At 51.7% G+C, this 22,746-nt stretch overlaps 1 protein-coding gene across 1 annotated transcript; it reads right to left on the bottom strand.

Annotated features, from left to right (window-relative positions):
• Nucleotides 1–386: 386 nt before the first annotated feature.
• On the bottom strand, nucleotides 387–22,346 carry SCD (stearoyl-CoA desaturase). Its single transcript, XM_077351099.1, has 6 exons — nucleotides 21,926–22,346; nucleotides 19,454–19,721; nucleotides 16,038–16,168; nucleotides 13,448–13,653; nucleotides 12,905–13,137; nucleotides 387–5,761 (listed from the first exon to the last, which is right to left on the bottom strand). The coding sequence occupies exons 1-6, from the start codon at nucleotides 21,950–21,952 to the stop codon at nucleotides 5,562–5,564; spliced, it is 1,065 nt and encodes a 354-aa protein (XP_077207214.1). The 5' UTR covers nucleotides 21,953–22,346; the 3' UTR covers nucleotides 387–5,561.
• Between the last annotated feature and the right edge of the window lie 400 nt (nucleotides 22,347–22,746).

The raw sequence follows: 22,746 nt of genomic DNA, 5'->3' as shown, positions 1-22,746 counted from the left end.
CCAGGGGTAGTCAAACTGCGGCCCTCCAGATGTCCATGGACTACAATTCCGATGAGCCCCCTGCCAGCGAATGCTGGCAGGGGGCTCATGGGAACTGTAGTTCATGGACATCTGGAGGGCCGCAGTTTGACTACCCCTGGTGTGGACTGTGGGGTCCCTGCTATGAAGACTGAGAACAAGGATTCGTGGCCTTCATGGAGCACTTGTGGGTGTCCTTAACTCCCTACAGCAGGGGTAGCCAAACTGCGGCCCTCCAGAGGTCCATGGACCATTCGCTGGCAGGGGCTCATGGGGATTGTAGTCCATGGACCTCTGGAGGGCCGCAGTTTGGCTACCCCTGCCCTACAGCTCAATCAGCCCACCAAAAAATGCCAAGAGACGACCTGTCAAATTTGAAAATCAGCCATTTTTTATTGTAAACAAATAAAGCTTCAGCTCAGCATAGTCAGATATTCAGCTCCATATTAGTAGAAATTCTTCTCAGTACACAAAATATGGAAATATCAGAACTGGAAAACTAAACCAAACCAAAACCCTCCACACAATCCCAAGAGCCTCAGAGCAGAGATTAATCTTCACAGTCTTTGCCATTCATACATTTTTTTTCCAGTTTCCAAAAGAAGGGCAGGAGTCAAAGTTGCTGCCCGCAATCTGATCATTTGCTATTGCTGCTGCTGCTTGAAGAAGGCTTTAAAACAAGGGTCAGTCTGGCAGATGCCAGTTAAACCAGGGAGACGGCAGGATATGCCAGCCCAGGCTCCCAAAACAGCTTCCACTGCAATACTCCCGGGGCACCTTTGGCTTGCTCCTCAGGCCATGCAAGTAGTCGCAGGAGCATCACTTTAAAGGTTGGAGGTTAACGCATGAAGCAACGGAGGCACGGGAGGCCCACAAGGATCTCGCCAGGGGCTTTTGAGGCAAGTTGAAATCGCAGCCAGAGCAGATGCCCACTGGTCTCCAGGCTGTGACAGTGACTGGTTCTTATCGGTCTTATCAAATTCATTCTGGGTCACACAGCAATGCATCTCAGGCCAATTCCACATGGACAGAAAAGGCCAGGCTGGCGCCCATATGGCTGCAGGGCAAATCCCTGCAGCCACACAACGCCACGCTGGCCCGATCCAGGCCAAATGTGGATCAGGCCCTTTGCTGCCCTGTGCAAAAGGAACCTAAGACCCACATTCTCTTTTTTGATGCAGGGGCCAACGGGGCCTAGCCTGGCACAGGCCTGTGTGGACACGGAAGAGGATTCTTCTTCTTTTTTTGCAGGAAGGTGGGATTGTGGGATGCACAAATCCAGGGCAGATCAGGTCTGCCGCTGAGATGTGTCCCTGATGGGGACACAGAAAACAGCAGAGCAATGCACCAGCAGCAGCTTGGAGCCAGTGGTGTCATTGATGCGGAATCAGCCACAGAGCTATTCTGTACGACACACAACAGGAAAGAAACTACAGCTGTTTTCAAATGATACAACTATTCCGTTACCTATCGGAAAAATCAGCTCTCTATATATTCAAAATAAAACAAAAACCTTCTACCCACAATTGAATGCTAGTACATAATTAATATAAAACACCCCTGAAAAGTCTATTTTAAAAATAATAATTTAGCACAGCAGAAAATAAAATACTGCGGAGTCTGTTGATACTCCCATGTCTATTCCGGAAAAGCTTAAGGCACCCCAAAACATTTGCTGATTCGCCCCCACAGAGTGTCTTAGAATATCCCTACGGGCCGTTTGGTCTACTTCAGATCTGGCCAGGCCAGACTGCACAAAGTCCAACTCGAGCCTCCATCACTGGCCCAAATTTCCCTAGGAACAAAGAGGTGGGATTTGCAGCGGTGCTATGGGGGTTGACTCATGGGGGGGCTGCATGGGGGAGAGAAAGGCATCTTTTGCTGGTCCTCATTTGTCCTGGAAACCATGTGGAGTGGGTTCAGTTCTTGTTGGCCTGACTTTATCATGACAGGCAAAACACTAGAACAGATTTGAAATGGGTGGAGGGGCACATTTTGCTTATTACAAATCATGGTCCCTTGTTTGGCAACAAAGGCCTGTTACATGGGGGGGGGGGAGTTCTCTCGCAAGGAAGCATTGCTCTCCCTTCTAATGCGCTGAAATTTGACGGTGCATGCGTCAACCACCCCAATAGCTAGCGGAGGTGAGGAAGGCACTACGGAAGCTGCTGATGGGGTCAGCAAAGAGGAGTAAAACAGCCATAAGAAGCAAAGGACTCTTTTGGATAATATTCATCCCAGTTAAAATGTTTCTGCATGAACTTTTGGCTCAGCTCTCCAAAGCCGATCCACAGCACAGCTGAGGGCATCGTCATGCATGGCTCATTCAGGCATTTCACCCAAATACCTACTGGATCCGGAGTGGCCTGCACCAAGTTCAACACTAATTTGGGGGAAGGGAGAAACACTGGGCAATGCTTCCGGAGCTCCCTCCGTGGGATTCACGCCTGGTTCTCCCAGGGCATGAGTACAGGGGTGGGCAAACTGTGGCCCTCCAGATGTCCATGGACTACAATTCCCACGAGCCCCTGCCAGCATTTGCTGTCCTGGCCTACAGCTCTTTGTCCCATTCACGTTTTGCTTTTTAGCCGCATGCTCCAGAAGTCAGAGGAATTCAGTGCCCTCTCCTCCAAGCCTCCTTGAGCATGCGGCTCCCCAAAGACACACTTAAGCCGAGGGAAAGCATTCAGGGTGTGTGCCGGATGGGCAAGCCCACTTTGGGCTGTGGCTCTCTACAAGGCAAGCCGGTTCAGCAGAAAGGCTGTACAGCGGATGCACTTCCCTTGCGCTGAGCACACGGCCTCAGGCGACACAGTCGGTCCTGAGCTGCAAGAGGCTTGCTCTGTTCGGCTTTTGAAAGCCCTCTGGAGAGAGCAGAGGCTGAGGGGTCTTCTCTGCAGTGAGCACTCCTGGGCAGCAGTCCTACTCAAGTGAAACCCAGACATAAGAGCCCTCCCAGGTCAGGACTTCCCGACCTGTTTGCAGCTCAGACATTTCTGGGGCGCCCTGAAGTCAGGCATGAGGTCCCCCCTGCCCCCTTTCCCAGCCAGACCCAGGATTCAGAAGCATACCAATCATCTGCCTAGCCCCTTCTAGAGTCACCAAAGTAAGTGGCCTGTGGGTGCAATGAGTTCTGTGTTATGCACGTAAGTACTCTCAGGTGTGCAATTATTCCGACAGTCAGAAACAAAATCCCCCCACCCTCTGGCCATCACAATTATGTTGCATTTCAACTAAGAAGGCCTCTTTTGTTTGTCTTTTCAGGAATGTGCTTCCGTGAATCTGTGGGAAGCCACTTCACACAGGCACCACTGCATGAATGCTGTTCTTGCCCCTGTAGCTACAACAGCAAAAACAGCTGGTGCAATCACAGGCACGCTTTGGCCAGTCTCCCCACGCTCACATGTGCACTCACATGTGCACATGTGCACCCCGCACTCACATGTGCACTTACCCACACACTGCAGATCCCACAGAGGAGGGAAGGGAGGGAACTGGAGGACCAACAGGCTGCCTTGGGAAGAGACCCCGCTCTGACAGGCACCGGCCACGGAAAGAGCAGGAATGCCATGGAGGGATGCAAACCAAGGCTTCTGGTGCTTGGACAATCTGGCACCACAATAGAGCACGTGGGGCCGCTGCTTGGCTGCCTTTCAGCTGGCGTCACCTTCGTTTCTGTCTACATTTTGCTTCCTGTTGAATTGGACTTTTATAATGCTGAACCGTTCTGAAAGCTGATGAGCAATTCATATTTAGATAAATGGCTACAGATTCTACCATTGGATTCTACAGGAGGGGGGACACTCATTGGAGCAGGGGTAGTCAAACCGCAGCCCTCCAGATGTCCATGGACTACAATTCCCATGAGCCCTTGCCAGCATTTGCAAACACTGGCAGGGGCTCATGGGAATTGTAGTCCATGGACATTTGGAGGGCCGCAGTTTGACCACCCCTGCATTGGAGCGTCAATGTCACAAACTGGTTTGCTATTTCACCCTCCAGGTGACAGAAAAACCAAACGTCACCTTCCTTTGAAAGGCCACATTGATCATCAGAGTGGCCAGATGCAAAGAAAAGACAGCCCCGCTTCTGTGTGGTTTGGACGCTGGGCAGGCGTGATTTTCCCTATCCTGATCAAGGGCAGAAAGAAGAGGGACCGGCCTGGCACACAGATTCTGAGACGAAGGGACTGACGGCCCCTGCCCAGATTCCCTCTTGCACACAAGTCCCTCCGTAATGCGCCACAATTACAGGCTTCTGCCCCTCACCAGTCCCAAATACTGAGAGAATTCCCCTCGGTGTCTCTTCCCTGACTTAAAAAGAAGAACCCAACAGGATAGAGTATCCGGGCAAGTGACTCCCCTCCTGGGAACCCTGGGTACGAACACTGATTCTGCTTCCTTCAGAAGCAACCTGGCAAGGGGGAGCAACCACACACCCCCCCTCCCAGTTTTCAGGCCAGGGGAGGGAAGGAATACTCAAAAAAAGAGAAGCTCAGCTGGACAGGACATGCCCTGGGAACTGGCACAGGAGTGACACAGACCACCAGGCTTCTCCAGGCGCCTCCCCCACCCTGCACAGCAGAGAAGCACCCAAAGGGAACCTGTGGCTCTTGGGGGGTGGGGGGGGGCTTTGACCTCCACTCTTAGCCAGGCCTAGGTAGGACCAGGTTGGGAAGCCATGCAACACCACGGTCTGCCTCAAGAGGAATCAGGTCTGCAGGCTGAGCCTAGTTGGGGTCCCATTTCCCCCTTCCCAAGGCCACCTTCTGCCTCCCCTTCCGCTTTGCCCTCTGAGATGTCCATGTCCCCACCCGGAATGCTGCCTCAACCAAATCCGATCCCAAGAAATCACACCATTGTTGTTTTGCTGCATGGTGTTCCTAGGCAGACTCCAACATCTGCCTCTCACTTTGGGTGGGGAGGAGAACCTGTCACATCCCCGAAGCAGAGGCAGAAGACCAGCCCCGTTCGGCTTGCCCAAACAAAGACCCACCCCATCACAGGGTCTTTTTCCTTTCCATTCCTAATCTAACCTTCACAGCGCACATTCCTCTTCTCGGCCTTCAGGAAAACCGGAATCCCTGGGGCAAGAGATCACTCTCCAAGAGCAGAGAGAGAAAGCATGACTCTCCGGCACCAGGAGCCAGAGGGCTGGCCTTTCAAGAAGCATGCCCAAGATGCCGTTTCTGGGAAAGGAAGCCCCTGGTTTTGATGCAGCCATGTTGCGGAAGGGGGCACTTCCTCAACCCTCTGATTGGCTGCAGGGATGTCAGCTGGCATTGGATGCTGTACCAGCTCCTAAGAAGAGGAACGCGCACAGGAAAGACATAGGTTTTGCCAAGCAGGCTGGGAGGAGGACAGCACCTAGGCTGGGAAAGAGAAAGCTACAGGTTTCAAAAACATCTGTTCAAAAGAGAGAGCTGCAGAGGGGTTAGAGTTGTCAACTTAAAGCATCCCGATAGCAGAACACGGAAACCTATGCCCAGGTGGTCTGAGGGGGGAGAAGGTGGTCAAGGGCACAGGACAGGAGGCCACAGCCCTTCAGCCAGTCTTGTGGCTCCCGTCCCCAGTCCGAATTTTCCGTGCCAGGATAGCTGCCTTGCCCACTCTCTTGCAGTCACTCGCCAAGCCGAGGTAGCACATGAGATCGATGAAACCCGTCGTGAAGTTCCACCGCCAGCCGTACTCACTGGTGGAGTAGTCAAAGGGGAACGTGTGGTGGTAGTTGTGGAAGCCTTCGCCTGGGGACAGGAGGAGAGGGAGAGAAATGTTCAGGGACAAACGAAGCCATGATCCTTCACAGCCCCAGCCGCCTCACACTTTGTGCTTCCACAGTGCATTCAACCGGCTATTCCTCTGGGAAGGGGGGGGGGGGTAACTGAAGGAGAAGTGCCTCCTTCTACAAACCACTCTAGGGTAGAAGGCAAGCAGTTGGTTTTGCTACCCAAAGAAGTCTCAAAATGGCTTGCAATCTCAGAGTTGTGCACGGAGGCCGATCGGCCTGACACGGCCCGTTTGGATGCCACCGTGCTCAACCCTAACAGACATCCTGTGGGGGGGGGGGCTGAGATGGCTCTGAGAGACCTGCCACTGGCCCAAGATCCACCCAGCGGGCTGCATGTGGAGGAGTGGGGAATCAAATCCTCTTTTCTAGATTCGAGGCCACTGCTCCTAACCGCTACACCAAGCTGGTAGCACTCGAGAAACAACAAAGGAGGCACGGAAGAGCTGGTTATCTTTAGATAAAGAGTTCAGCAGTAGGGGCAGGTCAATGCTCTTCCCTCCAGAGGAACTTGTATTCCTGTTTCCTGGATCCTTCTCACCTCTTTCAATCAGAAGGGTTAACATAAGGGAAGGCTCAGCTGTGGCCAGAGAACAATGTTTTTCCATCTTCTAAGCCCACATAATGTGTGACACTTGGGGTGACCACAGCCCTTCACAGCTCACCACATGTGAGACGAGCCCCTTGCCCCCCAATTAATCTTCAACATTTCATTGACAGCAGATTGACAATCAGGTGAGATGCATTCCATCTACAGTGGCTCTGGACAGGGGCTTATACTTCTGGAACTCCACTTGGAAATATCAAAATATCACCAGGAGAACAAAAAACCTACAGTGGTACCAGCATTTGTAAAGGTGGTCTAGTTGAGTGTGTGCTAAAAGCAGAGACAGGAGATCCCAGCACCCCAGAGCAGAAACCAGGAACTGAACGGGCCAAGAATTGAGCTTCTAAACTCAGGACATCGCTGGGCCGCTTCTGTCTCCAATGGCTGAGCCACATGGGATGGGAGAAACCCCTGAGATAACCACACTAATTCGCATGCTGAGAGATTCAGGTGGGCATCCATGGTGGACTGAAGCAGCAGGGGCACCTGGAAGACCCACAAAATGTTTTTCAAGGTATTAGCTTTTGTGTGCACGCACACCCTTCTGCAGATACAGTGAACTGGGAGCTACCAGTTAATGCAGTCCATAAAATGTGAGCAGTAAATTAACATACAGCATAATGAAAATGTTAACAGGCAACTCCCATTCAATTGTAATCTGAGGAAGTTTATACCTTGAATAAAACTACTGGTCCTAAAGGAGCCTGCCTGGATTCAAACCAGGTTGGATTAATTAATTAATAGGCTGTCCTCAATATGCATTTGCTGGCAATGAATTGACAAACCCACTTCACAATCTAAAAGCTCAGCACGGGGGAGGGAATAGAGGGGCAAGATGAAGAAGGCAAGCAGAGAAGCCGCAACTACTTTGGCATAATCAGCTCTCTCAGAACAAGGAGGGAATGCGGAGAAGAACACCAAAGACACTGCCATGAAAGTTTATCAGAGAACAGCATCTGGTGAATTACGATCCAACAGCCAAATGTTAATCCAGGGGTAGTCAAATTGCAGCCCTCGAGATGTCCATGGACTACTATTTCCATGAGCCTCTACCAGCAAACGCTGGCAGGGGCTCATGGGAATTGTAGTCCATTGACATCTGCAGGGCCACAGTTTGACTACCCCTGTCTATGGAAGCTGACTGAGTCCAAATAACAACCCTAGATGTAGGGTTGAACCCTAGATGAACCCTAGATGAAGGAACCCTAGATTTTCCAGGTAAGAGACCCAAATTGACCCACCAAAAACAGGAGGGCAGTTACAGCACCAAGGTGTTCAGTCTCAGACCTCTCTTACATCCACTGAACAAAACCTGAACTGTTTCTGTCACCTCTGCCTCAAGTGGGTTCACCTTACAGTCTGCTGCCCACTACCTTGACATTTGCCAGAAGAGGTTGTAGCTCCAACTTGTTGTTGGTCCCCATGACTGCAGCGTGACATCTATGGTTTCTCTTGAGGGCTCCTGTGTTCCCAGGTTCTCCCTCTCAAATTTCCTGCCATCAGCCAGAGCCAATCATAGAATCATAGAGTTGGAAGGGGCCATACAGGCCATCAACCCCCTGCTCAACGCAGGATCAGCCCTAAGCATCCTAAAGCATCCAAGAAAAGTGTGTATCCAACCTTTGCTTGAAGACTGCCAGTGAAGGGGAGCTCACCACCTCCTTAGGCAGCCTATTCCACTGCTGAACTACTCTGACTGTGAGGTCTGAATAATGTACAATCTAGGTCTGGATAATGTACAGACCCCTGAAGCAGGAGACCCAGTCTGGTGGGTAAGTGCCACAGCTCCTAGGTTTTAAACTGCATGGAGTCTGAAAACTGCAGGTGTCAAGGCCAAAATGGAATGACAAGGATGACCTCTGCCCTTTCTTGGCACATCCAGCTTCTGGGGGTAACACATACAGGCTTTTATTGGCCAGTGATGGCATCTTGCCCCACTGTTAGTGGACCATGGAGCCATGACACGACACTCTGAGTCTTGCAATTGTCACTGATGTCATCTGAACCAGGTATGGCTGGCCAAAGTGGGCTGCCATTTGGAGCAAAACCTCTTGATTCAGACTCCATTCCTCGGGTTTAGGTCATGCCTGCCTGGCCAACCCATCTCCATGCTGACGAGCCCCGAGGTGTTCTGAGGTGTTCTGAGGTTTGACTTCGCCCACAGCAGCAACTTCATTGCCTTGATGAACGATGATTGTGATCTTGTTCCTGTTGATTGATGTGAGTCTTGGCAGACATGTGCTGGTACTTATGAGACTATGACTGCTTTGAAAGTGATGCTGAAAAGCCCGCGGGGCTCTCCAGCTGTTCTTTTAGCCAGCTACAGTTGTGCCTGGCCTCGGCTGAAGTCTACACCATCCCTGCACAGTGTGTCCCCCTGCAGTGTGCCCTCCAGCCACTCCTGCTGGGGTCTGCTGTGATTATCTTCTGGGAATGTAGAAGGAACAACAGTTCTGGGGACCATCCATCATCACAGCTGTCTTTGAACTTAGTGGATGGAGGTAACTCCCCATGCTTCTTTATAACTACTGCCTACTGATAAGGTAAGAGAGTCTATCACAAAGTCCTGGAGTAAAAGCAATCCAACAGAATCATATTTTTTGTGGAGATCAGTAGTCCCTGAATGACTGGCAGCTGCACTGCAGGCTAGGACTTCTCAGAACAATCTGGCAAACTTTGCTTGTCGGGAGGCAGGAAGACCATGGCATGTGTCGTGTTGATGCTGCCCCCCAGGCAGATCAGGTCCCTTATCAGCATCAGGCAACTCTTGGGAGATCACCTGGAGACCACGGCATTCCCAAGAGTGATGGAGTGTGCCATGGACCTCTCTGGAGTCACAAAATCCAGACCCCAGATCAGAACAATGTAGCAATATAGGAGAAGTGTATCTCCTGCTGCCTCAGTTGGGCCATGAAGGCCCCTTGACCTTGGTGAAAACCCTGGGGGGAGATGACAGTCCAAAGATTAATAGTATTCCTGGAATGTAAAGTTTAAGTACTTCTGTGGAGTCAGGAAGATAGGGAAGCGCAAATAAACTTCTCTAAGGTCCAATGAGGTCAGGACATTCCACACTGTAGGAAGCTAAAAATATGTCAAAGGAATCCCATGCTGAACTTCCATTGCTTGACCCACCAGTTGAGGCCTTCTGATTTAGGGCCAGTCTTCTTTGGCACCAAGTAAAGGGTGGTGAACGTGCCCTGAGAGTGCTGAACCACTTCCGTGGCCACCCAATGTTGGATCGCTTGTACCAGAAAGAGCTTCTTTCGGTGTTGCGCTGACACAGACGCCAGAACAAATTGTTGGGCCACAGGGAGACGAACCCTATCCTGTGGCCTTCTGACACGAGTGAGAACACCCATCTGTCAGAGGTAGTAGCTACCCAGCTCTCCTGGAATACTGCAGCCAACCACTGATAGGTAGTCGCACCGCCATCTTCTCTGTGTGAGCCCCCCTTTCCTGGCAGAAATTGCAGGGCTGACCCCGGGCGGCTCTGGGTCTGAACTAGAACTGGTTGGTGCTTCTGTAGTCTCCCATGACACTTCCGGCTGCTGGCCTATAGGAATGAACGGAATGCTGTCTCCATCTGTTGTCCTTGTCTCAGTTGTCCAATGATGAGGGCGTGGTCTTCTTTTTGGCCTTTGTCTCAACTAGGACCTTGTCCAGTTCAGGCATGGATAGCTGGTGGCCTGAGAACCTCTCTGTGTCCTGGGTGGTTTTGTCGACCTTCCAGAGTTTCAACCAGATGTTGTGTCTGTTGATGGTGGTGCCCACCTGCACTCTGTCCTCGAATATATAATGTCCTGTCAGGTGTTAGCAAAGAACTCCGCCGTGTGCCTCATATTGAGGTGTGCCATATTTGCACATGGCTGTTACAGTTGGGGCTCTTAAACAAGCCACCTGCTTAAACCACAGTCGCCATAGCAAAGATGCGGATGATTGCCACTGTGTGAATTGCCAGAGGAGCCACTTCTTAGGTGCCATCTCCTCCTGTCCACCCCATCAGCCTTGGGCAGGACCGCTCCTGAATGCAACCAATGGGCTGTGGAACAAGGGCACTTTCAGATTTTCCATGGTTCCCTCCATGTTGTCTCCGCTTCCTTCTTGTCTTCAGGGCAAGCAAGAAATATTCATTGTCTTCAGGGCTGTTGCGCTGGATCTCTGTGTGGGCATGGCCCCTGGAGTTTTTCCTTTGCTCATCTTGCGATTAAACAGTAGGAAAAGATTTCTCCCCAGTGGGTGAGGGGAGCTAGCCATGAGCCTGCTACCTGAGCGGAGGGCTATTCAAAACTGGAAGGCCAGCCCATGGTCACCCATTAAGGCCCCCCGAAATAATTTGAATATGAATAGCCCCACCTGAGCGAGCAGGTGAGCTTGGCCTCACCATCAGTAGGCGAATTACCCCACTGGAGAGGAACTGCTGTCACCCCCTGAGTGTTCCATCTCGATCAGCACCATGCTTCACCTTCCATGCCGAAGAAGGAAGCGGAGACAACAGGGAGGGAAGCATCAGCAGCGCAGCACTACTATTAGTAGTACGTTTATTACAGAATTACACCAGAGCAGCAACAGCAGCTCAGAACATGCCAGGAACAGGCCAACCTGCCGTTAACTCAAAACCATTCGAGAGCTCCCAACCTGATCCTTGGCAGAGTGAGGACATTTCAATGGAGTGACTTTCCTGCAGCAGTTTGGGCCAACCATTTCTTCATGAGGTAATTACACAACCTGTTATCGTAATCGCTCCTTGATATGACTAAAGCACAGACAACTGTGACATCACATCTTTCCAGGAAGAAGCTGCAGTCAGCACAGTAACCAAATCAGGGAATGCTTGTGCATCCAGGGCACACACCAAGTTCCCTTCGAAGGCCACCGGGCCATCAAGGTCAGCTCTGCCTACTCAAGACTGGCAGCGGCTCTCCAGAATCTGGGGCTGAGGTCTTTGCCATCACCTATTGAAAGCCAGCCAGGTGAGCCGGGTTTGATTCCCCGATCCTCCTCCACAGTGACCTTGGGCTCGCCACAGCACTGAGAAAGCTGTCCTGACTGAGCAGTAATATCAGGGCTCTCTCAGCCTCCCCTCCCTCACAGGGTGTCTGTTGTGGGGAGAGGAAAGGGAAGGTGACTGTGAGTCGCTTTGAGCCTCCTTCGGGTAGGGAAAAGCGGCATATAAGAACCAACTCTTCTTCTTCTTCAGTAATCTCAGGGCTCTCTCAGCCTCACCCACCTCACAGGGTGTCTGTTGTGGGGAGAGGAAGGGGAAGGTGATTGGAAGCCGCTTTGAGCCTCCTTCGGGTAGGGAAAAGCGGCATATAAGAACCAACTCTTCTTCTTCTTCAGTAATCTCAGGGCTCTCTCAGCCTCCCCTCCCTCACAGGGTGTCTGTTGTGGGGAGAGGAAAGGGAAGGCAACTGGAAGCTGCTTTGAGACTCCTTCAGGTAGAGAAAAGCAGCATATAAGAACCAACTCTTCTTCTTCAGTAATCTCAGGGCTCTCTCAGCCCCACCTATCTCACAGGGTGTCTGTTGGGGGGAGAGGAAGGGAAGGTGATTGGAAGCCTCTTTGAGACTCCTTCAGGTAGAGAAAAGGAGCATATAAGAACCAACTCTTCTTCTTCAGTAATATCAGGGCTCTCTCAGCCCCACCTACCTCACAGGGTTTCTGTTGTGGGGAGAGGAAAGGGAAGGTGACTGTAAGCTGCTTTGAGCCTCCTTCGGGTAGAGAAAAGCAGCATATAAGAACCAACTCTCCTTCTTCTTCTTATATTGCTTGCACCTTTTAACTGGAGGAATGCCCGGGATTGAACCCAGGACCTTCTGCGGAGCAAGCAGATGCTCTGCCACGAAGCCACAGCCTCTTCCCAAAGAGGGGCTGGATCAATGAAGAGCCCCAAGCTGTGACTTTGCTCTTGAAGACAGACCGCAAGTCCATCCAGGACTGATGCTGACCTTCATGGCCAATCAAATCTGCTCTGACATTCTGCAAAAATGACTCCTGTCCTTACTGAACTCAAACTTCACCTGTCCTCCTGGATCCACCCACAGAAAATGTCCTGATTCAGGGAGCAGAGAAGACGCTGTTTTGTTCTTATGGGAGCAGGAAGCGGTCGCTACTCTCCACCCCGGTCCTTAGCACAACATTCACCCCAAATGACAGTATGGTTGCTCCATAGTTCTTCCCCATTAAGCATGCTCAATTAACAAAGTAAACAAAAGAATATGGCTAAGAGGCAATTTTTGTGCCAGATTTTATCGTATCATCCGGTCTAAATTGCATCCATTCCTTCCACATAATTTGGAGATTCTGTTTGTGGCCGATGGATGGCCCGAATGGTTCTGTCCTGCAGGGACTCAGGAAAGAGGCACAGATTGGTGGTGGAGACGGGAGGAACTAGGAAATAATCCCCCAAACAGCTCTTCTCAGGAAGCCCTAGTCGCCTCTGGAAGAGGGGCAGAACAGCCCCCGGGCCATCCCTCCCCCCGGCCCCTCACCTACCTAGTGCCCCGAAGACGACAAGGGGGTTCTCCCTGGGATTGATGTGCCGGTCATAGGGTTGATTGCCGTACATGTGGGCTGCACTGTTGACCAGCCAGCTGGCATTCAGGATGATGGTGTAGCGGAGGATGGCGGCCACTAAGAAGCTGTTCCAAAAGGTTTCTCCCCAGAAGTACCAAGGCACAAAGGAAGGGAACAAGAAGCACAGCAGCACCACTGAGGTCTTGTAGTACCTGCCAGGACAAGAGGTCAAAGGGTCATGCACGGTATTGGGGGAGGGGGAATCTCAACAGAATTCTCAAACTTCAAACTCAGAATGATTTCAGCCCACAATAAATATTAGTGTTAATGTACACGTTTCAATACGGCTCAGCTCCAAAACCACAGGTGACAAAAATTCAGACAACAGTTTTAGAATATTTAGGATTGAAATCGACAGATCTTGAATTGTAAAACACTTAAAAGATTCTGATTGCATGCACAATAGCATCATTCCTTGTCATCTCCCCCCCCCACACACACACACACACTCCCTCTGCTCACCTCCTCTGGAACATCACAACTTTGTCCGCCTTCAGGTCAGAGAGGTCCAGTTTCTTGCCCTTCTCGATGACGTCTGGGTGTTTGCGGACCAGCAGCCATCCAACGTGGGAGAAGAAAAACCCCCGAGTGGCATTATGGGGATCGGCGTCCGTTTCAGAGAACTTGTGGTGGACGCGGTGGTCTCTTGCCCACTCAAAAATGTCATTCTAGGTGAGAGAGCGCCACAGGGCCAAGCAGGTGAACGACAGGTGCACAAAACGACAGTTTGCTTCCCCCCAAAGGCTACTCTAGCCTAACCTTTCATTCAAGTTCCCTCCCAGTTATGCCACCACATCTTCTGTCCTCAATCCTTCCTTGCCCGGAATCCTTGATAGAAGCCAAATTGTTCCCAGTTTACAGAAGGGGACCTGAGGAGGACCTGGCCTTGGAGAAATACATAAACAAGCTGACAAGGGCAATGTGCCAAAAATTAGTTCTTCACCAAATTGTCAAAACGATCCCCAAGATTCGTTTTCAACCCATAGTCTTCTTCAGTGACTCCTGAATTTTCTTTACTCCAATAAAAACCGTTCTAGGTTATTTTTTCCAATATCTAATAGAATCACGTGGACCTTACGGGTTCATATAGTCTTCCCAAACGGGCATCAAGTGGCCAGAGCTTTATATATATATATATGAACCTGTAAGGTCCAAGTGATACTATTTGACTTGGATATTGGAAGAAATAACCTAGAACTGTGATTATTAAAGAAAGGACATAGTCCTATTGTATACGGCACTGGTCAGACCACACTTGGAGTACTGTGTGCAGTTCTGGAGGCCTCACTTAAAGAAGGACGTCGATAAAATTGAAAGGGTACAGAGGAGAGCGACGAAGATGATCTGGGGCCAAGGGACCAAGCCCTATGAAGATAGGTTGAGGGACTTGGGAATGTTCAGCCTGGAGAAAAGAAGGTTGAGAGGGGATATGATAGCCCTCTTTAAGTATTTGAAAGGTTGTCACTTGGAGGAGGGCAGGATGCTGTTTTTGTTGGCTGCAGAGGAGAGGACACGCAGTAATGGGTTTAAACTTCAAGTACAACGATACAGGCTAGATATCAGGGAAAAAAATTTCACAGTCAGAGTAGTTCAGCAGTGGAATAGGCTGCCTAAGGAGGTGGTGAGCTCCCCCTCACTGGCAGTCTTCAAGCAGAGGTTGAATACACACTTTTCTTGGATGCTTTAGGATGCTTAGGGCTGATCCTGCGTTGAGCAGGGGGTTGGACTAGATGGCCTGTATGGCCCCTTCCAACTCTATGATTCTATGACAACATTCATGGAGGAAGACTACTGAAAAAGAAGCACAGTTCCTGGGGCTCATTTTGACAATTTGGTGAAGAACCAATAAATGTTTGGCACATTGCCATCGCCAGCTGGTTTCCATTGTGTGTCTGCTTTGGCTGACCAGTCTCCCTGGTTGCTTGAAAAGTTTCATGCCTGGGCTAATCCAGGGAGACCCAGTTTGGTGTAGTGATTAAGAGTGCCAGCTTTTACTCTGAAGAGCCAGTTTGATTTCCCACTCTTCCACGTGAAGCAAGCCGGGTGACCATGAGCTAGTCACAGTCCTGTTCGAGCTGTTTTCACAAAGCAGTTCTGTCAGAGCTCTCTATGCCTCCCCTCCCTCACAGAGTGTCTGTTGTGGGGAGGGGAAGGAAAGGGGATTGGAAGCCGCTTTGGGATTCCTTTGGGTTGAGAAAGTGGGGCATAAAAACCAACTCTTCTTCTTCCCTGATAAACAGGGACTTGGACCCACATTTTTATACCCTGGACTACAAGCCGACCAGAAAGCTACTTTGGGGTCAACCCATTCTCTGCTATATTCTTAATGGATCCACCACTAAAAAGTTAATGTTTGTTTTGACTCCTTGTGCGGAGAGATCCAAATGATCCACAATGCCAGAGAATTCTTGCAAAATACCATTTTAATAGCTGCAGCATTAAAAGGGGTGGCCCTGTGTCATGTCTAAAATCCAGCGTCCAGCCAGAGACACACTGGGGACAGTCCGAATAACACTCCCAAATTAGGTCATTATCTAATTAACCACTCTATGCAAAGTTAGATGAATATTTATCCAATCAACATGGGCCTGCTTATATTCTTCTTTAAGCACCTGATGCGGGGGGGGGGCGTCTTCCCTGTCCAGGCCAGCCTCCAGGGACCCTCCCCCTCCCTCCCTCCCTCAGGCCAGCTGCCCAGGCACCCTACAGATATCTCAGTCTGTACAAAGTTCACTCTCTATTTCTAGTGACAGGGTGCTTGCCAAGAGGGAAAACCCTGATCGTCACTCTATCATTCTTTAAGTGAAAATATCATTTTTTGAAGACAGCTTCAATGGTATTAAAAGGATGGAGGGCAGGAAGACAAGAAATACGGCTGGTGAAGAGATGCAGCACTGCATCCTACCAGCTTTTCTGGGTTCGCCCACCTCCCTCCCACCACTGTCCCACGTGCTTTGTCTACCCCAGCCCCATAGTCCCCGGACCAAAGGGCCCCCCCCCCTCTTTGGACATGCAGCCGTGCCCGAATGCCTGGAGCCTTCCTCATTCTTACCTGAAAAGCCATGGAGTTGGCAACAGCCAGTAGGATCCGGAGAGGCAAGCTTGCTTTGTAAGACCGATGGCTCCACAGTCGATGTGCCCCTGCTGTGACTCCCAAACCACTCATGAGGAAGCACACAAAAGCTGCAACAGGCAAGGAGAGTGTCAAAAGAAAGTCACACCTGTGCTTCAGCATCATTCAGCTGAAAGATCCCCGTTTATTTATTTATTTGATCTACCTTTCCACCAACACACACAAACACACACACATACCCTTGCTCCCCTGCACTAGTTTCCTGAACACCCAGCCTGGTAAAATGCAGTGTATGCCATGACTGGGAAGAAGACCTTTGAGATCATGCAAAGAATGGCGGGTACGGCTGGAATGGAGCACAAAAGAAAAGCCTGCTACAGACCCCCCATCTCACAGACACCCCCCCCCCATGTCACAGAGGATGCCAGCAAGCGGCCTAAAAAATCGTTACTCCCCCCTCTCTTTTCAGATTTGGTAACAGCCACTGGGATGAAGAGTTCTGAGGAGCACGTAGCAATTTGGTTGATTCCAATAAAAAGGAACTGCCCAGATTCCATTCTTGTTTCTTAGTCCCTTTAATATTCCTTTAATGTTTCTGCCAATGTAACTATCCAGTACAGTCATTGTAGTCAACAGGCTTATGATTTTCACGCTGGAGATGGCAAATAACAGTTTATCCCACAATAAACAATTCCTCATTCTTCCAAAACATCAAAACGGAACTCCTAGGTATTTTTTCGTTTTCGGTACCCTCATGAGTGTTGTATTGCCATTGTTGTTGTTGTTAGGTGCGAAGTCGTGTCCGACCCATTGCGACCCCATGGACAATGATCCTCCAGGCCTTCCTGTCCTCCACCATTCCCCGGAGTCCATTTAAGTTCATACCCAGTGCTTCAGTGACTCCATCCAGCCACCTCATTCTCTGTCGTCCCCTTCTTCTTTTGCCCTCGATCGCTCCCAGCATTAGGCTCTTCTCCAGGGAGTCCTTCCTTCTCATGAGGTGGCCAAAGTATTTGAGTTTCATCTTCAGGATCTGGCCTTCTAAGGAGCAGACAGGGCTGATCTCCTCTAGGACTGACCAGTTTGTTCGCCTTGCAGGCCAAGGGACTCGCAAGAGTCTTCTCCAGCACCAGAGTTCAAAAGCCTCAATTCTTTGATGCTCGGCCTTCCTTATGGTCCAAATTTCACAACCATACATGGCAGCTGGGAAGACCATAGCCTTGACTAAACGCACTTTTGTTGGCGGGGTGATGTCTCTGCTTTTTAGGATGCTGTCTAGATTTGCCATAGCTTTCCTCCCCAGGAGCAAGTGTCTTTTAATTTCTTTGCTGCAGTCCCCATCTGCAGTGATCTTGGAGCCCAGGAAAATAAAATCTGTCACTACCTCATTTCTTCCCCATCTATTTGCCAGTATTTGAGAGGGCCATGATCTTTGTTTTCTAGATGTTGAGTTTCAAGCCAACTTTTGCACTCTCCTCCTTCACCCGCATCAACAGGCTCTTTAGTTCCTCTTCACTTTCTGCCATTAGAGTGGTATCATCTGCTATCTGAGGTTGTTGATATTTCTCCCTGCAATCTTGATCCCAATTTGTGACTCCTCTAATCCCGCATTTCTCTTGATGTGCTCCGCATACAAATAGGCAAGGCGATAGTATACAGCCTTGCCGAACTCCTTTCTCAATCTTGACCTGCATATAGGTTTCTCAACATACAAATAAGATGCTCCGGTATTCCCACCTCTTTAAGAACTTGCCACAATTTGTTGTGCTCCACACAATCAGAGGCTTTAGCATAGTCAATGAAGCAGAAGTAGATGTTCTTCTGGAACTCCCTAGCTTTCTCCGTGATCCAGCGTATGTTGGCAATTTGATCTCTAGTTCCTCTGCCTCTTCGAAATCCTGCCTGTACTTCTGGAAGTTCTCGGTCCACATATTGCTGGAGCCTAGCTTGTAGGATTTTGAGCATAACTTTGCTATCATGAGAAATGAGTGCAATGGTGCGGTAGTTTGAACATTCTTTGGCATTGCTCTTCTTTGGGATTGGAATGTAAACTGACCTTTTCCAATCCTGTGGCCATTGTTTTCCAAATTTGCTGGCATATTGAGTGTAGCACTTTTACTGCATCATCTTTTAAGATTTTCAATAGTTCAATTGGAATGCTGTCACCACCACCAGCTTTATTGTTGCTCAGACTTCCTAAGGCCCATTTGACTTCACATTCCAGGATGTCTGGCTCCAGGTCAGTAACTACCCCATCGTGGTTATCAGGGATGTTAAGCTTGCTCTTGTATAGTCCCTCTGTATAATTTTGCCACCTTTTAAAAATCTCCTCCATAATCTGAATGATTCTGGCCTCCCAAGGGCTCTGTTAAAGTTGTTCTCTTGAAAATTGTTCAATGAATTAATTATGGTAATTTGTAAAATTTATATTATTGTCAAATTTATATTTACTGTTAGAATTGTTACTGATATGTTGTGTTGTGACTGTTATTTATTATACTAGAATTAAAGCCCATTTTATTATGAAATAAAATGGGTACGGCCACCTGCCCGCGACCTGGGGCATTCTCCCAGCCCCGGGAGCAGCCTTGCCGCGTTCCCAGGGCCGGGAGAAGGCCGCCGCCCACCTCCACCCCCCGGCAGCGACCCGGGGCCTGTGCTGATAATTAAATATGCAACTCCTGTGCCGATAATTTAATATGCTTTATGCTCTAGGGATGTTGTTTGCTTTGGCTGCTAAGCAGCCTATTACAGAAGTACGTACTAGATACAAAATGTTTCCCAACAATTATTTTAATATTCCTAATGGCTGCTAGGATTTAATCCAGAAGCAGCCATCTCAGAGGGAGGCCCACTCCAGGCCTCACAAGCCCACCAAGGCCATCACTAAAGCCTCAGGACCTGAGGCCAGATTGACTGAGGAGTGGGCCTAACTCCTTGATGTCAAAGCCTTGGCATTCTTCATCCCCACAAAACTCAGTAAGAAGAATTGTGCTTGGTAAGCAAAGTGAAAGAAAAGCTCTTTTAGTGGTTCAAAAGCTGGTGGGGACCTAGAGGGATCTTCCAGTTCCCCTAGAATGCAGAGGTAGTCAAACTGCAGCCCTCCAGATGCCCATGGGCTACAATTCCCATGAATTGTAGTCCATGGACATCAGGAGGGCCACAGTTTGACTACCCCTGCCCTAGACAGACACCTGATATAGGCCGCATGCACTTTCCAATCTACAAGAGAGTGTCCATTTCCATGTTCACAGGCAACAATTAATCTACCCAAAGCCCTTTGAGAGCACATTATGCTGAGAAGAGTGAAATCCCATTGAGCTGAACAAAAGGCCAAAGGACAGAGCAAAACAATTCGACCACTCTGGAGAGAGACAGAGATGTCCCTCGCTTACCCCACAATGAGGTTGCAAATTTTGCACTAGGAACAATGCAGAGGGAGTAGAGGGCGGTGATGTGGAGCAGAGACATGAGGATGATGTTCCTCCAGACGTAGATCACCGGAGGCTTGGGGCCAGCCTTCTCTTGGTAAGTCTCATCGAAAATGTCATCCGTCATGTCCCTGCCCTCTCCTGAGTCTTCATGCGCAGGGATTTCTTTCTCTGTGTTGGCCGCTCCATTCTGGGCCACGGGAGCAAAGGCAGTGGAGTAGCCTGGAGGGAACTGGAAAGAAAAGAAACCAAATCATGTCTCAAAGCTCCAGAGAGGCTAGTAGGGAACGCAGGCCCAGCCAAGCAGGGTCCTCCAGGGGCCACCAGAAGAAAAGTTGCGGGGGGGAAGGCAGCACGGCACCTAGGAGGAGTGACAGAGGGAAGGGAGCTCAGAAGTGAGGAGGTCTTCAGGGCAGGCCGATCAGGCAGGCAGCAAGCCACTTAACAGACGCCACAAAGAGAGCTAAATGTACACAGGAAGTAATTTTGCCCTTTATTTATTCCCACCCTGCTTTTCTCCCCAAACAGCTCACGAGATTCTTGTGCAAGATGTCCTTGGCTACTTCCTGCTTGGTGCAAATTAGCCAAGACAGTCACCCCATTAAATAAACCCTTGCACTCATCACTATGCAGGGCTAATGAATCCCAAAACTGTTCTTCTGCAAGTTGTCCAATCGTCAGCAGGGCACCTAAGAAAATTATTGGGGGGGGATTTCTGGGTCGCCCTGAGGGGCCTAGAAGATGAGCTTGATGCTGCTTGGGTGGGAAGAGTGAGGAAAAAGACCAGGATCCCTCAGCCAGGCTGTCGTGAAAACCTGGGGTTTCTTGATGGCCCTAAAAAAATGGCTCGGAGTTTATTTTTAATACATTTCTAAACGTTGTTAAACTTCATCCAGTGATTTGACCATACATGTTCATGATCATGGCGATCTACCTCCCCCTCCCCAAATGGCTAGTGATGGGCCTGGAGGGGGTGGGAAGGGGCCCCGGGGAGCTGGCCCATGGCTCTCCTGTTCCCTCCCACATTCTGCCCCATCATGCCACTTCTGGGCTCTCTTGAAGCCTGGGGCTTGTTTCAGGGGTTTCTCGACAGTAAAAAAAAAATGTTGAGAATGGCTGTCCCTGGTGTGCCTCCTTCCACTGGCCCACCGTGCAAAGGTGGCCCCTGAGGGGACCAGGCACATCGGAGCCCTACTTATTAGATTGTTATACCGCAAGGAGGCTCCAGAGTGTCTCACGGGGAAAGCACAATCCTACGTGGAGTTCCACCCTTCTCGCTCACACTGACGTCAAGGGACTTAGAGCGGTTAGGAGTGCACCGTAACACGCTGGCCCCTACAGCAGGGGAGCCAACCTGTGGTCCTCCAGATGGCCATGGACTACAGTTCCCAGGAGCCCCTGCCAGCAAATGCTGGCAGGGGCTCCTGGGAATTGTAGTCCATGGACACCTGGAGGACCACAGGTTGACTCCCCCTGTCCTAAACAACAGCCATGTTGTCCTGCCCCATCTTCCGACTTGTGTTTGCACCAATATTCCACCTTCTGCTCAGGGTTACCAACTTTGGAGCTGGGGATCTCCCAGAATTACAACTGATCTCCAGACTAAAGAGATCGGTTTGGGGCGGGGGGGGGGGGGTGTGGAGTGGCTGCTTGAGCGAAGGGGCTGTGACACTAGGGTTCCTCAGACTGTGCCAAGAAAGAAGGCTCTGCAGGAGGCCTCCTCAACCAGGGTGCCATGAAAACCCGGGGTTTCCTGCACGGGTGGGAGATTATTAATGTGTTCTAATTCTAAGAAATTGTTAAGCATTTATTTGGTGACATCTGGTCACGCCACCCCCCAGCCTCCGGTGGCCAAGGCTGGGCCTGGACGGGGTGGGCATGTCCACCCTCTGCTTCCCCACCCTATTCTGCACCGGGCCTCTCAACGGTAAAAGGCTGCGGCAGCCCCCCTTCCTCTTCACTCAGCCTCCTCCTCGTGCGAGCCCCGAGCCGCAGGAAAGCACAAGGCTGGCAGCGCTCTGTTGCCGGCACGGCTGACCGCGATGAGGCGCCCGATGCCGCTCGGAAGCTCGCGCCCTTTAGCGCCCCAAGCCCCGAGCGGCAGGCAGGCAGGCAGGCAGGCAGGCCGCCTGTGGCGCAGGTGGGCGCCCTCCGCTTGCAGCCCGGGTGGAGTGGGCAGGCGAGGCGGCAAGGGGCCCCCGGGCTCCCCCGCAGCCCCGTCCGGCGCAGGCCCCGCAGCAGAAGGTGGTCCGGGTCGGGGCGGAGGCCCAGCGAGCCCCTCCAAGCCCCGGGACGGCGCCCGAGCACGCGGCCTCTCCGCCCCCCCCCCCGGCCGGCCCGGCCCGGCCCGGCCCGGCCCGGCCCGGCCCAGCGCCCCCCCCCCCTGGCGGGTAACGGCCCCCCAGAGCCCCCCCTCCCTCCGTCCCCCCCCCTCACCTCCTCGGGGGCGAGAAAGGCCGGCATCGCGCTGGAGGAGGAGGAGGAGGAGGAGGATGCTGATGCTGCCGCCGCCGCTGCCTCTTCCTCGTCGCTCGCTCGCTCGCTCGGCTGCCTGCGGCGGGCCTGGCTCCGGCGCGGGCGCAGAGACGGGGCGCGAAGGGGGCGGCTGGGCCGGGGTCGCTGTCGCCGCTGTCCTCGGGGCGCCGGTGCGGGACAAAGCGCTGCGCGCCGCTATTTAAGCGCCGGACGGGAGTGACCCTCGGGCGGGCGGGCGGGCGGGCCTGTCTGTGGCAATCCTGGGCACGCCTGGCCGGCCGGCCTCTACCTGGCGCTCGGAGGGGGGGGGAGCCGGAGAGCCGCTGTGCCGCTGGAGCCGGGAGCCCGAGACGCGCCGAGTCGCCGGCGAAGAGGCAGGCTGCGCTTTTGGCACGGCGGCGCCCGGCGCCCATTGGCTGGCGCGCCTTTGGTGCCACCTCGGCGCCTCCTCGGCATTGGCTGCGCGCGGTCTGCTGTTGTGGGGAGGGGGCGCCGGCCACGCGCCGGCCCCGCATCCCCCCCCGCCCCCCCCCCCGCCCCGGCGATGCTCCCCCAGGGCCCGACCCGGAGTCACCCTGGCCGCGCGAGGCGGAGGCGGGAGGGGGCGCGGGGGGGGGCGGAATGACGCCTCACCTCCCGGCGGCAGAGATCAGTCCCCCTGCCTGGCAGGCTGGACGCTGTTTTGTTTAGCATCCGGATAATAATGTCTGTAGGGACCCCGCGCACTGCCCTCCCCTCGCTAGCCTCCCCCCCCCCAAAAAAAAATCTCCAGGAGTTTCCCA

The sequence above is a fragment of the Paroedura picta genome, chromosome 8, assembly GCF_049243985.1.
Source record: "Paroedura picta isolate Pp20150507F chromosome 8, Ppicta_v3.0, whole genome shotgun sequence".
Lineage (NCBI taxonomy): Eukaryota > Metazoa > Chordata > Lepidosauria > Squamata > Gekkonidae > Paroedura > Paroedura picta.
Note: the sequence above shows the minus strand (reverse complement) of the source record. Positions and strands in the feature narration are given on the sequence as shown.

Excerpts from the sequence above, each read along its gene's own strand:
- SCD (XM_077351099.1), bottom strand. The coding sequence starts at position 21,952 with ATGCCGGCCTTTCTCGCCCCCGAGGAG. Across the intron at positions 19,722-21,925 it reads CCTTTCTCGCCCCCGAGGAG|TTCCCTCCAGGCTACTCCAC; the intron begins GTGAGGGGGGGG and ends TTTTCTTTCCAG. Across the intron at positions 16,169-19,453 it reads ATTTGCAACCTCATTGTGGG|CTTTTGTGTGCTTCCTCATG; the intron begins GTAAGCGAGGGA and ends TGCCTGTTGCAG.